General features: G+C 34.6%; 1 protein-coding gene and 1 long non-coding RNA gene across 6 annotated transcripts; one reads left to right on the forward strand and one right to left on the reverse strand.

Annotated features, from left to right (window-relative positions):
* Nucleotides 1-11166: 11166 nt before the first annotated feature.
* LOC141661623 (uncharacterized) lies at nucleotides 11167-13940 on the reverse strand. Of its 5 annotated transcripts, none has more exons than XM_074468630.1 (8): nucleotides 13818-13940; nucleotides 13718-13750; nucleotides 13542-13616; nucleotides 13045-13072; nucleotides 12848-12959; nucleotides 12274-12385; nucleotides 11721-11774; nucleotides 11167-11445 (listed from the first exon to the last, which is right to left on the reverse strand). In XM_074468630.1, the coding sequence occupies exons 4-7, from the start codon at nucleotides 13065-13067 to the stop codon at nucleotides 11767-11769; spliced, it is 255 nt and encodes an 84-aa protein (XP_074324731.1). In that variant the 5' UTR covers nucleotides 13068-13072; nucleotides 13542-13616; nucleotides 13718-13750; nucleotides 13818-13940; the 3' UTR covers nucleotides 11167-11445; nucleotides 11721-11766. The 5 variants fall into 5 exon arrangements, 4 of the variants coding, with proteins under 4 accessions (XP_074324731.1, XP_074324729.1, XP_074324732.1 ...); XM_074468628.1 differs by having other exon boundaries at nucleotides 13710-13750; XR_012550054.1 differs by having other exon boundaries at nucleotides 11639-11774; nucleotides 13710-13925.
* A 1247-nt stretch (nucleotides 13941-15187) lies between these two features.
* LOC141659027 (uncharacterized) lies at nucleotides 15188-16045 on the forward strand. Its single transcript, XR_012549574.1, has 4 exons — nucleotides 15188-15328; nucleotides 15402-15483; nucleotides 15566-15649; nucleotides 15915-16045. It is a non-coding gene; the product is annotated as an uncharacterized LOC141659027 (long non-coding RNA).
* Nucleotides 16046-17135: the final 1090 nt, after the last annotated feature.

Raw genomic sequence — 17135 nt, forward strand, 5'->3', positions numbered from 1 at the left:
CTTTTTATGGTGTGACCCTGTAGGTTCAATATTAAGCCGGTAGTAGAAATAAATAATAATAAAACTATTTTATCATTATTTATATAAATTCTCTAATTTATTAAATATGATTAATTAATTAATCACATTTATTCTACATCGTGAGTGATGCTTCTCAACATATCGCGACTATCCGGATAATATGAATTCACTGCTTAGAATACCAAGAACCTGTCAGTGAATAGTTACCGTACAATAAACTCCTTCTACCCTACAATGTCTCGATTAAATACAAGGCATGGATCTCGTGTCAAGCCTATCTAATTCAATCACTTTGCTTACCATTTACTATGCGTAGTTCTATGCAAATTAGAAAGTCCTTTCTAATTTCATTCACTCTGGCCAGAGATTCCTGAACTAGCATAAGTGGATCAGCCTTGAACATTCTCTTCCTTCACTGGAAGGGGTAGATCCTTTATTGATCATACACTATCTTCGTGTACAAATTCCTATACCCAGAAGAGCCCTAATAATTGTCCCTGGAGACTAAGAACTAAACCAAAGCATAGTTCAGTGTACACAAGATAACTATGATGACCTCAAGTCTAAGGATACTTGTACAACTATCACTAAGCGAACAACTGCTGACACGTGAGTGAACTCCATCAGTTGTTCAGCTGGGCGAGTCATGTTCAGTGGACTTATTCCATAATAAGCACCTACATACTAGCTATAGTGTCACCACACAAATGTCTATGAGAACAGACATCCTTCATAATGAAGCAAGCATAGTATGTACCGATCTTTGCGGATTATTAATTACCAGTTAGTAATCCTATGATCAGGAACAATTTAAGTTTAGAGTTATCATCTTTTTAGGTCTCACTATTATGATCTCATCATAATCCATAAAAAGCTTTACTCTAAACTATGGTATATCTTATTTAAACACTTAAATAGATAAAGCCCGTAATAAAAACAAAACAAGTCTTTATTAATATCAATGAAATCAAAACAGATTACATAAAAGTTATTCCTAAATCCTAATTCCTGATTGGACTTAGGACATATTCCTTTCAGAGGGTACCCGTTCTTGATAGTTAGCTTGTTCAACTCTCGGTAGTCTATACATAATCTCATACTACCATATTTTTTCTTTACAAACAGTACTGGTGCATCCCATGGTGACACACTGGGTCTTATCATTCCGTTATCTAACAATTCCTTCAGTTGAGAAGCTAGTTCCTTCATCTCAACCGGGGCTAGTCTATAAGGGGCCTTGGATACTGGTGCCATCCCTGGTGCTAATTCTATAGCGAATTCTATTTCTCTGTCGGGTGGAAATCTAAGTAAATTCTCTGGAAACACATCCTCGAATTCATTTACTAGGGGTATGTCATGTATGTTAGGAACTTTCTTCTTAGTATCCATCCCATAAGCTAAGTCGGCCTTGTTACCTTTCTTTAACAATCTCTTAGCCTGAATCATGGTCAAAAATTTATGGGTCTGTCATTGACCTTTAGACACTATTTCCTTTCCATTTTGCACTCTTATATTTACCTTCTTTCGTTCACAATCTATGTGCGCTCCATTACTGGATAACCAGTCCATTCCTAGGATCACGTTGAATTCTCCGAATGCAAACAGGATTAAGTCAACCTTAAAGACTTTCCCTTCTAATTCCAACTTGCAATTAGGGTATACTCGATTTACAGGAATTATTTCTCGATTCGATATTTCCACTTGTAATAGCTTACATAAGGGTACAACGTTAAGGTTTAATTTCTTAGCAAATTTTGAGATATAAAAGACTTGGTAGCTCCGGAATTAAATAAAACATTTACACTTTCGGAATTTAAGAAAAGGGTACCTGCTATCACTTCAGTATTTCGGACAGCGTCCTGCACGGTCATGTTAAAATTCCTAGCAACTGGGGGTCGGTTGGATACAGCTCTGCTCATCCCCGAGGTTGGGGCCCTTAGTTCTAGGAAATCCTTCTTCATGTGCCCTACTTTCCCACACTGGAAATACACTACTTTGGGTTGGGTACAGTTGTTGGCGAGGTGTCCAGTTTGGTCACACCTGTAGCATTTCAGAGGGGCTCTTTCCTGGTTACACACTCCAAAGTATCTTTTTCCATATGTTTGACACTCCGATATCGGGGTGCGAGGTTGGATGTGAAATGTTGCCCTAGATGGTCCGCCGCCCTGGCCAATGCTCTCACTTGGGGCCTTTCTAAATCTAGGGCTCCTCGCAGGTTGGGACACCACTCCCCTGATAAATCTGCTTGGAAAACTTTTGTTCTCGGTTCCTCCTCCGTGACTTCCTATCTTTATTTTCCTACTCACCTTCTCTTTCAAACTTTGTTCACTACCTGCTTCAACAATCGATGCTTTTTGCACCAAGGTGGCATAATCTATCAGTTCAAGCACTGCTACTCGGTTCTGGATCCACTGTTTTAGACCAAGCTAAAACCTTCGTGCCTTCTTTTCTTCTGTATTCACAAACTCTGGTACAAATCGAGACAGCTCGGTGAACTTGGCCTCATACTCTGCCATAATCATCTTATCCTGTTTCAGCTCTAGAAACTTAATATCCATCTGGGTCTCCATAAACCTAGGGAAGTACTTGTATAAGAATAGTCGGTTAAATATATCTCATGGAATCACAACATCAGTCTCGAGGTTACGTTTAGACTCCCACCAGTAGTTAGCTTCCCCCTTTAGCATGTAAGAGGCGAAGATGGTCTTGTGTCACTCTTCAACACCTAGTATTTTGAAGGATTTTTCTATTTCCTTAATCCATGCATGTGCCTCAACAGGGTCGGCAGATCCTAGAAACTCCGGGGATTTGAGGGATTTGAATGCCCTGAAGGCAGTGGCAGTAGTCTTTTGGATAATATGCGGTTGTGGTGGAATGGACTGTTGGTTCAGATTGGCCCTTAAAAGTTCCATAAATTCATTCATGGGGTTCCCTCCCTGATGGGTATCCTCAGCTTCTTTTTCTACATATTCCTCTTCATCATACTCATTATAGTCTAGGTATTCTTCACTTTCCTCATTCACTACGTGGTCAGGTCCATTTTGTTGTTGGTTGACAGATTCCGCGGGCTGTGCCCTGGTTCCTCTTCTACGGGGTGGCATTGTTCTGATAAGGAAAACATGTCAATACATTTGCAATATTTTATATTTAGATTAATTTATTCCTAAGTAAGCATGTTATTAATTATCTAGCATGCTTTTATCAAGTGCAATAATTTGGTAAACAATTTCTTAATAACTGCTAGATATATATCATAGGGTCTCCTAGAATATATCTTGGGGACAAAATAACCATCTGAATCCATACATGGTCCTGAATATAATACATCAACTATATGGTCCTGAATACTGAAATACAAATACATACATCGGGTACCCTGAAGGGATAGAAATGCTATCTACTACTAGCTATCCTAACAAAATTGGTGACAATTCACCCCGCCCTTTACAAGGTCCATAAGTATTCACTGGCCTCTCAGTCACTGTCACTGCGTGTAAGGTGTCGAACCCTCCTCATCGCTCCTGCCAACATCAGCTTTGCATCATCTACCGGGATGTATCCCCCCATCGTCGTCATCCTCATCTGTACTCGGATACGGAGCTCAATCCCATCAATCTCCGGGAAAGCTATAGCTGGGGAAGCAGCTCTAAAGTCGCCTGAGTATCCTCGCATGATGGCTCTCTCGGCGGTCAGCGCCTGTTGTAGCTCCACAATACGGGCAGATGCCGCGGTGATTTCAATGTTAAGCTGAGCCACTATCCAGTCATGCACGGCTACATGTATGGTCACTGGGGTGGTAGAGGTGAGTCCGAATCACTGGAGGATATATCATGAATGTCGTAGGTCTATGTCTCTATCTCGTCATCCTCGTTCTCATCAGTGTAGGGCAAAGGGCTCAGCATCCCTGGGTGAAGTGTGGGAGGGTGAACGGTCGGGAGAGGGTACATCTCTATGTATGTCCAGTCGATGCCATCGCCTTGGGACATCTCAACATCATCAACTATGGGGGCAGGAAAGTTAGTCTCCTCTGTGGGATCCTCAGTAGGGTCATCATCTGAGTCATCAATAGGTGGATCCTCCGGCTCGGGAGTAAGGTCATGCTCAGGAGCCATAACGTCCTCAACAAGGTCAACCTCCCTCACAGGCTCCACTAGTACCTGACACAATAGGCAAGGTATTACTAACTTAGAGTCAGAATTCCCTTGAGGGTAAAAGTGCCAAGACCACCCATGCAGTCTGACGACGAACTTGACTTGAGTTCTAATTGATTAATATTATTATTCTTATGTCTACGTATTTTATATCCTTTCGATTCCAAGATTTGATAACCTAAGGCTCTGATACCATTTCTGTGGTGACCTAAAATCCGGGGTCAGGGATCTAGGTTGCCACGTCAACCTTAATCTTATTCAACACGTATCTCGTACAACAATATATAAATACTCAATCCTTTATGAACCCACACTTATTAACTAACACACACTTACAGGTTATTGTCTTGGAAACGAACCATGCATTACTATAATGTATCGATCCACAAGTGATAATTAGTACAATCCTAAAAGTAATTAAGTCGTACCGCGAAAGTAACCTTTAAGTACGGTAAGTCCGTCGGCCAAATATACATTTCTTATTTATTATCTTACATAAGTCATACTTGTAAATTAGCCAGACTGAAAATAACTGAAAACCAATCCAGCTTATTCGGTCTAACTGAGGTACATCACCAAACATCCTACGGGACAGCTGGCCATTTCCTACCCGTTTCCTGGACGTGACTTTCATGTAGGCATCTTGATTCACTGTTGTGTTATGTCAATTTAAGAAAATAAGTGTGAGCTATAATGCCCAGCATAATATTGTACAGTATGAAAAGATTGTATGAGAAATTCATGTATAATTCCATATATAATAAATATGTTTATTTAAAAAATAGTTTTCGTCGGTGATACACACCTTCTTTTAAAAATAATTCTCTTGTTGACTTATTATCCTGCAAATGCCTTAATGGTAAACCCAGCACCTAGGCTTGGGTTATGGTATTGCATCACAATTTCCAAACGGAAGAATAGGACATTCACCGGAGCCCCTGAGATACGATGATCAGTCGTATAATGTTATAATTCTCTACATGTAGATGGACGACTTCCTTACATCCTGGTTGTCACCCAAGCCGCACTCGGGCTTTATATGCTTTCCCTTCCCCCGGGTGTGTTTTGCATACTTCGTATGTCCTTTAGTACACATGGTACCTTCACACACAGAAAATTAAAATGACAGTCTCCCCAGTCTACGAAGTACTGGATCTCTACCCCTCCTTTGTCCTTTTAAGAATCATATCATATACTTGGAACATCGAACTATATCGAAGTTCCCCAAGCGTTTTGCATGTTGATAGGCACAGCTCATCTCATATATGTATATATATGTACTTCCGAAAATTTTTGGAGGAAGTACTAAGGATGTGAGTTGACCGTTGTCAACAGATAAATAGATAAGGGGGAGTTTCTTTTGAAATTATGCTCAAATATTTAAAATAAGTCGAGATAAGATTCTTCGATGATCTGAAAGTATTCGACTAATTTTTTGAAATTCAGAAAGTATTTTAAAATAGGTTTTATGATTTTTAAATCATATTAAATCATTTAATAATTAATTAATTAATTAATAATAATTATTAAATAATTAAACCTCGAATATTTATGTTTTAAAAGAATATTTGAAATTATATTCCTCAATAATTTATGTTTAAATAATTAAAGTAATATTTAATAATTTAATTAATCGAGTTTGAAATAATAATCGTTGGAGAATACTTCTTCTACATTAAATGAATAATTGAAATACTATTCATTGTTCGAGTCATTAAATATAGTTGAGGGAGTACGATCTTTGGAAATCGTTTTAAATAAAATCGAGGTATTTAATACTTCATAAATGGACATCAAGTCCCTTGGAATAAAATAAGTGCGGACTTTTGATCGTCCAAAATATCACCGGGGTGATTCCCGAGTTTTTATTTTAAAACTACGACCGACTCTCGGTCCTATGATTTATACATTACGTTTATGGTAACGCTAAGTATTCTACGATATATACATCGTAACACAATCGTTGTCCATGCGTAAAACTCAAAATACTCTTATCATGGCAAGCATGGCAATTATACAAGAGGTGGTAAAACAATCTTTCCACAACACAACATTATATGAAGTTGGGTTCGTAAACTTTCCTGGGTACTTTGAGGTGGAGGATGCTCTAGGGTCCACTCGGAAATCTATAATCATAAACATGTATTGTTTTGTTAGATCCCGTTTTTATTTATGGCGACTTGTACATACGCGTTACTTATTAATCATTCTTGTAACTCATTTTACTCTTATTATTCTTTTAAACACAAGTATTTGTCACGTTCTCTTTCTTTTCGAAATCCTTTATGTACGTTTATGAATTTTACATTTCGGTCCTCAGCTCTGCTTACGATCCTTAATGATTTTTAATCGCGCGGTCTCGTTCCAACGTTTTTATAAAATTTATAAATTTATATTTCCACTTGAAATTTTTATAGAAGTTAATAAACTCTATTTCTTACTCTCTGTAAAAATTTCATGATTTTTGAATATTTTTAAGTCGGTCATTTCTATTCCCAAAGTTAGTAATTTGTAGCAGTTTTTATCGCGTAAATCACTTTTACTAAAACGGTCATAACTTTTGATCCGTAAATCAAAATCAAGCAATTCAAGTGCCTAAACGATCCTTATAACATTTTCTATTATAGTAAAGTCTTACATTTTAAGAAACTACAATTTATACATTCGGGAAGTTCTGCAGAAACTTTAAGTTGTGTTTTGTTCGTTTTAACGAGATTACGATTACGATACGAGTTTCATTTACGCCTTAAATCATTATTAACTCATCAACAACCACCATATCGTCATCTCAACACTAACTCCTCTCAATAACATCATGTTCTTGAGGCAACAATCTTCAACCTTAATGCTAACTAACTAAACATCAAGATAATAGCAAATCAACTACTAAAACTAGGTTTATAGCTAAGATCTCAAAGTTTCTTGAAATTTAAATATTAGATAAAGTTTGGTCAAAGATTTATACCTTTCTTGAAAGCTTATGATGTGTTCTTGTTGATGGTGGAGTCTTGGGTATGCTTGGTTGAGCTTAAGGAACCTAAATCAAGCCATAAAAATCAAGAAATCAAAAAGAGTTACTATTCATTACTATTCATTATCACTTTTTTTGAATTTATTTCATCCATAAAACCTTAATAGAATGATCTCAAAAATTTATCTTACTTTAGTTTAGGATGGAGCTTAAAGGAGAGAGAAGGGAGTGTTTTTGTGGCTTCTTGGAATGCTTCTTGTAAAAGATTATGATATAAGATCGTGTATATATCCTAGTACTAGTAAATCAATAGAAATCTTTGCTAGCCATCCTAGTTTCCAAGCTATACTACTTAGTTTAGGTATGTGGTTACTATTTGCTAGCTTTAGGTTATCATTCCTATTTAGCTAGGTTACTATTTGGTTACTTAACCGTGGTTAGTTTCTTACTCTAGTTAACTTGTATGGTTTGCTTGGTTTGATACGTTTATTTATTCGTTTACGCGTTCGCTCGTTTGTTTATTCATTTTCGTAATAAACTCTCGTAAACGGTTCACGGTGTAAACCTTTCTTATACGTTCTTTACGGTTTGAACTCTCGTACTTGGATTTGAATTTGTAGGATTTTAAATTTGTAATTATATTATGATTCTCGTAATCTTGAAGTTTCATAGATATGGTCGTTTTTCAAAGTTCATTTTCTTCGAAAACTAATAGCGTTTAAATACACTCATTTGGTACATATAATCATGTTATTGACTCAGAAACTCAATTTCTCATGCTCAACATAGTGTGGGCTAAAAAGTTTTCCCCGATTGTCAGGGTTACTGTTCATCAAGCTTTTTACAAAGTCTCAAAAATTTAATTTATTACAAAGTTGGTCTAGATTTACTTTGCTCAATAAAAGCTCAATGTGAAACAAGTAATAGCTGAACAGGGACAGGATGCATACATTTCTCCTCAAAAGCCAAGGAGTCATAAGGCTGATGCAACTACTAATGCAACTGTCACAAATACTAATTCTCCAGTGAAGCTAAAGAGAAGAGTAAGGGAAGTTACTAATGAGCAGGTTCAGAAGATAGCAAAGAGGTTGGAGAAATACGGAAAGTTTCATGGATCAAGCACACAAGAACCTGCATCTCAAAGGGATGCAGCTGCTACAAAAACTGATCCAGTCCCAAAAGAACGTATACCTCAAAGTGGTGTAGTAGAATTTGAAGATATAGCACTTTTTGCTACCAAGTAAGTCCAAGAATGGCATGATGCATCCACAGCCAAACACACAGATGAGGTCTCCAAAGTTAAAGCTTTCTGCATAACCATTGAGTCTCATTCTTCTAAGAAGACGATTAGGTTATAGCTTTGTCTAGCTAAGGAGTCAAATTCTGATTCCGAGGAGAGGAGTACACAAAAATTTGGATTTCAAAGTAATCTAGAAGCTCTCATATCTCCATCCACATAAGAACCACTACCTCAAAGTGGTAGTGCATGCTTGACTCATGGTGCAGTCATCTTGGCACTGGACATGGAAGGATACATCCTACCCCAAAATCAGTTGAAGTTCTTTCAGTTCTACCTTTGGATGCTATCCTAGAAGCTGATATTTCAGAAACACAAGGTATAAATACTGACTTTTCTTTATCAGCATTTAATTTAAATACTGATAGTACATTTTCAGCATTTACTTCACACTTAAATCCTGATGATATGATCATGTCTAGTCCTTTACATAAGGGTATCCCTAGTTATGTGACCACAGACATCTTTCTAAGCCACCTCTTATTTCTATAGGATAAAATATTCTGAGCCTTTCATGTGAGAATGAGAGAAAAGATTTAGAGAAAAATAAAACTAAAGAGAGGCAGGATCCTTACCTACAAAAGGAGAAGTAGATGAGTGTCAGGGTTTAGCAAATTCTTGTGAGGAACTCTGACTCTTAAAAGTCATGAGATGAGTGGAGTGAGAAGTAGTGAGACTACTTTAAAAGAAAATAGAAATTTAAGTGGTTCTTTGATTTATTTTGCAGATGCTCAAAGTCCTAAAGAAATAGTTGATGATCTACAGCCGTAGACCCTCAGTCAAACTCTAATGCACCAAGTGCTGATAATTTCCCTGGAGGTCTAAGTACTGATACTTTCTTGCAGTCCACTCACATTTCTATTTCATCAACTGTTACCCTCCATGTTCTTGCTGTTGATCAAGTTGAAGAACAATCCATTCAAAATGAAGCCATTATTCCTGAATCACCACAACACTCTACTGGCACTGAAATTCTAGAGCAATCAGAGTTTATTTTTATCCCCTATCAATGATAATACACATAAAACTTGAATTCGTCATAAGACTATAATTTTTGAAGATGTAGAGCTAAATATTGATGGTATGGCTGTTTCTGAAGCAGTTGGATCACATACTGCTCCAATTCCTGACTCGATCTTAAATGTTGATGCTGAAGATGAAGTAGCACAGGTATTCAAGAAACCAGTTGCTGATGATGTATATGTTCATGGAAGTGAGCCCGAAGATGGTGAAGAATTTGATATGTCCAACATCATTATGATATTAGATCCTGATGATCTTTATGAAATATTCTTTCCTAAAGCTTTGTCTGAAAGAGAAAAGAAGATGAAAATGGTTGAAATGGATGCTATAAACACCAAGTAGTTCTTTGATGAGGAATGGATTACTAAATGAAAGGATCCCCATTATCCTATCTTTGTTACTCATGCTTCTTAACACTTGGCGACAGCTGAGAAGCAAACTTTAAATCCTAATATTATTATTCATCTTAAAGCTTCACCTTTAATGGTCAAGTTCATTCAGTCAACTCAGACAACAACCAACTCACAAATAGATCAACTCAATGATGCATTCTTTGAAGCTAAATTCAAATCTGATCTTGAGAGGAAAAAGCAGTTAAAGCCTATCATTTCCAGACAAGACAGAATGAAGCCAATTAGGCTAAGTTGGAATCTACTCAACAGAAGATGTCTGGGCAGTTGGATGAGGTACAACAGTCCATGGAGCTGATTATTTCCCTTCTACTTGGTGATGATGCCAAAAAGGGAGAGAAAATTTCTAAATCTAAATTCAAACAGCTCCAGCTAAAAGCTGATGAAAGGGATGATTCCGAAAATGGATAATAACTATCCATTGATACACAATAATCCTTAACATGTTCAGACTTAACTTTCTCCCTGTTCCTGGCAATGTCACAGAAATATTCAATGTCTTGAATTCCTATGATCTTGTTGGTAGCATTTCTCGATTCTTTCCATTTAGCAATAACATTTTGTTCACGTTCAAGCTGATTTTTAAAGGTTTCTTCCCTCTTTAACACATCAAGCAAGTCATCTTTAACTACCAGATAATCTCTTTTTAATTTGATAAGATCATGTAATTGAGTTTCTAACTGAGTTTTTTTCTCAGCAAGTAAAGAGTTAGATTCTTTAACTCTGACATTTTCTTTCACTACGCCATAAGTGGCCTGATGTAATGCCTTTCTACTGTTATAATAGGCCAAAAAAGCATTACAATAGGGCTATTTTAACACTAAGGGGCACTGCACTTGCGAGCATTAAATCAGGCCCCCTATTGTAACACTTTAGCTATCTATTGTAACAGGAAGAAAAGTACAATATACCCCTAATGTAACACTGTATTTCCAATTGTAACGAATTATAGATATTACATTAGGTTGGAATGATTTTACAGAAGTGGGACTCATTATGGGACCCACATAAACTAATGTAACACTCTATTTTATGTATTATAACATTAATTTATTTTAACTATACAACAGTAGTTTTTTTAATGTAATCCTTTAATATCTAAATATATTAAACTAAATAAGCTAATGTAACAGCTAATTGTATTAAATTTAAAATATATGAAAGGTTCAAGCAACAATCCCATACACAACATAACCAAAACATACTCCAAAATGCTAAATATATATATCCAAATGAATACACGATAATCACCTAAACATACTCGATCAACATTGATACCAAAGTACAGGAGAACAAAAGTAACCATGTATAATATTGTTAGATTCTAAGTTAATTTCACTAGGAAATTGTTGTTGATGTTGTTGTAGAGGGAATGAAGATGTCCTGTATATAAATTTTGACTCTGAAACATGGACAAGAGAAAGAGATGTGGTTCGAAAGACCATCTTTTACTTTCTTGGCCGCTTTTTGTTAGATATTTGCCTCGGGGAACAGGAGATATACTTTCATTTGTCTTTGTACTTCAAACATGTAACTATATAAGAAGAGGCATGCCAAACTACACCTACTATCCTGTGAAGAAACAAAATAGAGCTGATCGTGAGAAAATAAAAAGAAGTAAAAGCTGAATGACCTAAATAAATAATTTACTACATGCTCTGTCTTTTGAGATAACATGGTGAATATGCTCTATCCAAAATAAAAATAAAATAATATCAAAGGAATAATAAATATGTGAAAATCAGTAATCTAGCAGGACTCGCACCTGATACATAAGTGTACATTAAAAGTACTACTTCGAACTATCAAGATCAGAACAACCAAAGCATATTAAGGACGAGCGGTACCTTCATCCGAGAGATTGTTCTTGGTAATTGTATGGAAACACCAAAATCAGTAATCTAGCAGAATAATATAGTGACATGCGAAATAAGTAAAGTAGCACTGGGAGTTGTATTATCAACAACATAAATGCATTTATCATAAGTGTTGATGCTCAAGAAAGGCTAATACAGACTTTTTTCTAAAACATAGATTTAGCTTAACATCACCATTCTCCGTCAATAAAATATAATCAGCTGGAAAATAAAATAAAGATGCTGTCAATAAACACTTTGGTGTAAATTTCAGGAAGGAAAAAATGGTTGTTTCTTCTTAACCAAAAGAATCATCAAAACTGGCTTAGAATTAGTTACAGAAATCTAAGAATAGATACATGTCATCTTTCATATATTCCTATACAAAACTGGCTTATTATCCTAGACTCTTAGCTATCAACTGAGATACGTTGGACAGGCCGACTTAGAATTCACTGCTGCCTCTTACTGGAGATCGAGTACTAGTGATAATCTTCGCCAGAATACTACTGATGTTCAAATATAGAAAAATGAGAATTCTAACCTTCAATATCTCTGTAAAATTTCCCTTCATTATGAAGATATTCAGCGGCATAGAGCAAGTCCCGCAAAATGCAAGCCATGAACATTTCATCTAATGGATGATTTGGCTGAATCTGCACAAGAAACATTTGTAGTAGAAGGTGGTTAGCATTACATCTTGTGCTCATACGATAACATATCTCCGAGTACAAAATTAAGCAATAACAGAACAACAAAGTCTGTATACAAATTAAAAACCCTGCTATAATAAAAAATTCAAAAGTTCACAAGGACCCTTAAATAAGAAATCTCAAATATAACATAAAAACAATTAAATACAAAGCCAAAAATTAGGAAAAACTGAAAATATCCAAGTTTTTAAATCGCTTTCTGTCTGATGGTAAAGAAGTAAATATAAATTATAATAGCAAGGAATCAGGTCACTAGAAGCTCCATTTATCAGGCAAGGCATTAAACATGGTTTTCTTATGCGCCAATTTAAATATATCTTAAATGTACTTTTTAAAAATTTGGCCGTGTTACAACAGTTTAGAGTTGATAAATTGAACATCAGAAGAAACAACAGTAAAACCTACTGAATCAGCAACTGAGCCACCAGCCATGTATTCTATTATTATCCATACTTTAGGTTGCTGAGATAAGATCCGTATTACTCTATAATATAAGGAGACCGCCATTGTGACAAAACTGTAATTTTATGAAAAATGTACATTTTAGTAAGAGTCAACGTAAGAGTTCATCTAATTTGGGATTCCATGTAAGATAGATATACCTTCTAGATGTCTCCAATTTCATCCTCTCTGTAGAAATATAAAGACAAACATCAGGGTTCATAAAATAACAAATGAGACTGAGACAAGTTAAAGGTTATGCTACCTTAAAATTTCTTGACAAATACAATCACATAAACAAGAAAAAAGAACTCATAAGGAAGAAAATATATTTATGGATGTAATCAAATATGCAGTATTTATAGACAAACAAACAAAAAAACAAACAAAAACATTCATCATAAAAGAAAATTCAACATTCTTGAAATATACAGTATTCTACAATATAGATTAAAATATGTGAAACAACAATTCTGAAATCTATCATAGCAACACTATTATATTTAGCATATATAACACTATTCTTGAAAGGTAAAGTGATTCGTAAAATAATAGTAAGGACATGCATTTGTTTTTTAGAAGCATTAGGATTTAAGAGTATTGAACAAAATTAAACACATAAAGATATAATCATATAAACTCAGTGGAAGATTTTTACCTTAATGAAAGCTTTAAACCCCTGAAACACTTCAATCCCCTGAAACACTTTAATCCCCTCAAAAACTTTAATCCCCTGAAATACAAGATATAAACTGTTAGTAAAACAGTTTATACAAGATATACAACTAAATACAAGAGTAAAAAATGAAAATTCAAGATGTATTACCACTTAACAGAAGAAACCCCAAATCGAAGAACCCTAATTACCTGCAACAGAAAAACTAATGTGTTAGTAACTAAATCGAAGAAAGTGTGTGTTTGTGTATTAAAGTACCTAATCCAAGCTTGAATCCACATTTGAATCGAAGAAGAAAGCGGGTCAAGAGAGAAAGAGAGATGTGTGGGTCGAGAGAGAAAGAGAGATGTCTGCAGGTTTGTGTGTTTGTGTGTTTTTGACTTATTCTATTTTCAGTTGGGGGAAAACTACCGCCCAGACATTTTCACCTTGGGAATTACAATTTCATTTTATATTTTATTTATAAATTAACTGATTATTTATTTATATAGGGAAAATATATTTTTTTTATTTTTATATTTTTTTTTGAAATAAAATGTAATAGTTTTAAGAGAATTTATAATATTAAATATAATATTTTATAGTATTGATTAATCCAGAATAGAATGTTAAATGTAATTTTATGATAATATATTTACTTTATTTTTAAAAAATAAAAATAATACCTATTGTAACACTACATGCTAGTGTTACATGTTGTGTAACACTGTCACATTCATGTAACACTAGGTTAACGGTTATTGTAACACCAATTTTGCGGTGTTATAATAGATCTCAGATTTTTGAGCTACCGCAATGAAGTGCTTGTAACGCTTTTGAAAAAGCATTGCAGTAGCCCACTTATGACGTAGCGTTTGGTTATCACACCACTAGTGACTAATAAAACCAAGAATTACAAACACATTGTCAATTTGGCAAGAAATGGAACGGGGATTTTTAATGTTCGAACACAAAAATGGAAACAAATTGAATCCAAATCCCCTCTACTTAGAAATTATTATTTTTATTAATACATTATCTTTATCTTCTATCTCATATCACTACGCCATAGATGGCCTGATGCAATGGTTTTTGCAAAGCGTTACAAGCATTTTGTTACAATAGCTAAGAAATTCTTATGCTATTGTAACAGTACTGGTTTGGTGTTACAATAGCTATTAAGCTAGTGTTGCATGAGAGTTACGATTTTGCACAACATGTAACACCAGCACCTACTGTTACAATAGATATTTTTTACTTTTTAAAAATATTAAAGTGAAAATATAATACTTTTTTTAATTTTAACCTATATATTCCAGGTTTAATTAATAATTTAATAATATAATATATAATATATTATAAAGTATAAAGTTTATTTATACGTAAATACAAAGTTTAATTTTATAATTTTTTATTTAATAAATAATATTATGTTAAAAATAATAATATAATAATTAAAATATAAAATATGAAAATAAACAAATTACTAAGTGAATTATTGGGCGGTAGATTTCCCCCATAGAAACACACCGACTAAATACACCCTCCTCCTCTTCTCATCTCACTCCATTCTCTCCCTCCCCCTCCTCCTCTTCTCGCTTATCTCATATCCTCTATACTTATCTCTTCTCGCTTAACGGTGATGCCCCTATGCTTAAACGAACTCACAATCGCTGTATTGTGCATCTTGATCTTTTTTCGCTTTATTTGATTTTACTGATATTTAGGATTTCAAATTGGGTAATTGAAGATATTATTTGATTTTGTCATCGGATCTGTACAACTTATGGGTATGTATTATTCCCGTTTAATATGTATTGGGTAATTGAAGATATGTATTTGATTTTGTCATCATATTTTTAGGGTTTATGTGATATCGGATCTGTACAATGCAAAGTATAAAGGACAAGATAAGCTTCTGGTGATTGTGTGGGTGGTAGCTCGGGTAAGCTATTAACACTAAATTTTGTGCAACTTATAAGTTCTTCTGCATATGTATGCTAAATATAAATACTTATCTTATTTAGGCCTGTCAAATAGACCTCGCGGTAGGGTGGGAAACAAGGCTCTAATCCACAAACAAGGGACTTGGTTTTACAGTTAGTGGAAAGGTATGTTCACACCAACAAATGGTATATTAATTCTTGACTTTCTTGATCTTTTTTCAATTAAAAATCTGTTCTTTATGTAATTAGCTTGTAAATTTGTTGTTTTTAACTAATGGGTAATTCAAGAAATTAGTTTATGTTTTTATTCTGTGAATTTAGGTAAGTTTAATGAATGGGTTTGGTGATAATTAAAGAATTAAGTTGTATGAGAATTTGTGGGGTAGTGATATCAAAATTGGGATTAATTAGCTCTTATGTGTGTTTTCAGGTGAGTTTATGAAGGTGGGATTGTTGGCACTCTATGGGATTTGTGTTGTGTGAAATATCGATGGTGATTTCTTTGAAGAAGTTAGTTTCGTGTGTCATTCTTGATTTAGATAGTACACTTCTTAACACAGGTAGAGATGTCGCAACTTGTCTAATTAGGAATCTGTTATTGGATTATTTGGTATTTTGCTTGAAGGGTTTGGCTTTAATGAAAAATATCAAATTGTTTGATATTCTAATGTTGTGTATTGTTTGTGTTTTGTGTTCAAGTAGAGAACATTTGGTTCTTGTGTAGTGTTCAATTTAATCTGACCTAGGGCCTCGATTGCGTTTAGCAAAGCTAAACCTTGATTTGTTGTTTGTGATGTTAATGTTGTATGCTTAGGCTGAGAATCTGAAAAGAAGTTTGTTTGTAGTTGCTATTACTTAAATTTCTATGAAATCTGAGAATCTTCTTTCATGTTCTGCTACATGGTAATTTTGTTATGTAATTTTTGAGCATGAAGAATTGTTATATACTCTATTGATGTTGTATGTGCTAATTTGAATTACTTGATTGTGATGATCAATAAGAAGAGATTGGTATAACTGGTACCTAGTGATGTCTGTTTATCTGCCAGGATTTTTAATAAGCTTTAGTGGTCCAAAGTTCTATTCTTCCTACTCTGCACAAATAAATGAAAAAGGTATTTAATTTTGCCTTCTCCTGTTATATGCTAGCAGTCCATTTGTGAATTGGTTTTAAGTAGAATGTGTCAAAGTTGTGTTTTGATGTTGTGTTGCATATTCATATGGTGTAGATGCTAAGAACACTGCTAGCTGAAGAGGGAAAGCTTCTTGCAGCCTAAAATCTCACATTGCATCAGATGTAAGAGTTACTTCATTCGAATAAAACTCCCTGTGATGTGAAATATCCTTTTAATACAATTAAATAGGATATTTCACATCACAAGGAGCAATAAGTTTTATTCGAATGAAGTAGTGTTTTACATCTAATGCATTGTTAGATTTTTTCTAATATACTCTATTAACTAAACACCAGAAGGAATAAAATCCCATGAGGTCAACCTTCTACTTATTCGGTTTGTAGGTATAAGTTTAAAAACCATCAATTTTCATTCTTTTCTTTGCTAGTTTCTGTGACTTTTTCTCATTCGTATTCCCGTGTGCAGATTTAGGAACAAGCTTAAGAATGGCACACTATCACGTCTTTTTAGCATAG

Source organism: Apium graveolens, chromosome 5 (assembly GCF_009905375.1).
Source record: "Apium graveolens cultivar Ventura chromosome 5, ASM990537v1, whole genome shotgun sequence".
Taxonomy (NCBI): domain Eukaryota; kingdom Viridiplantae; phylum Streptophyta; class Magnoliopsida; order Apiales; family Apiaceae; genus Apium; species Apium graveolens.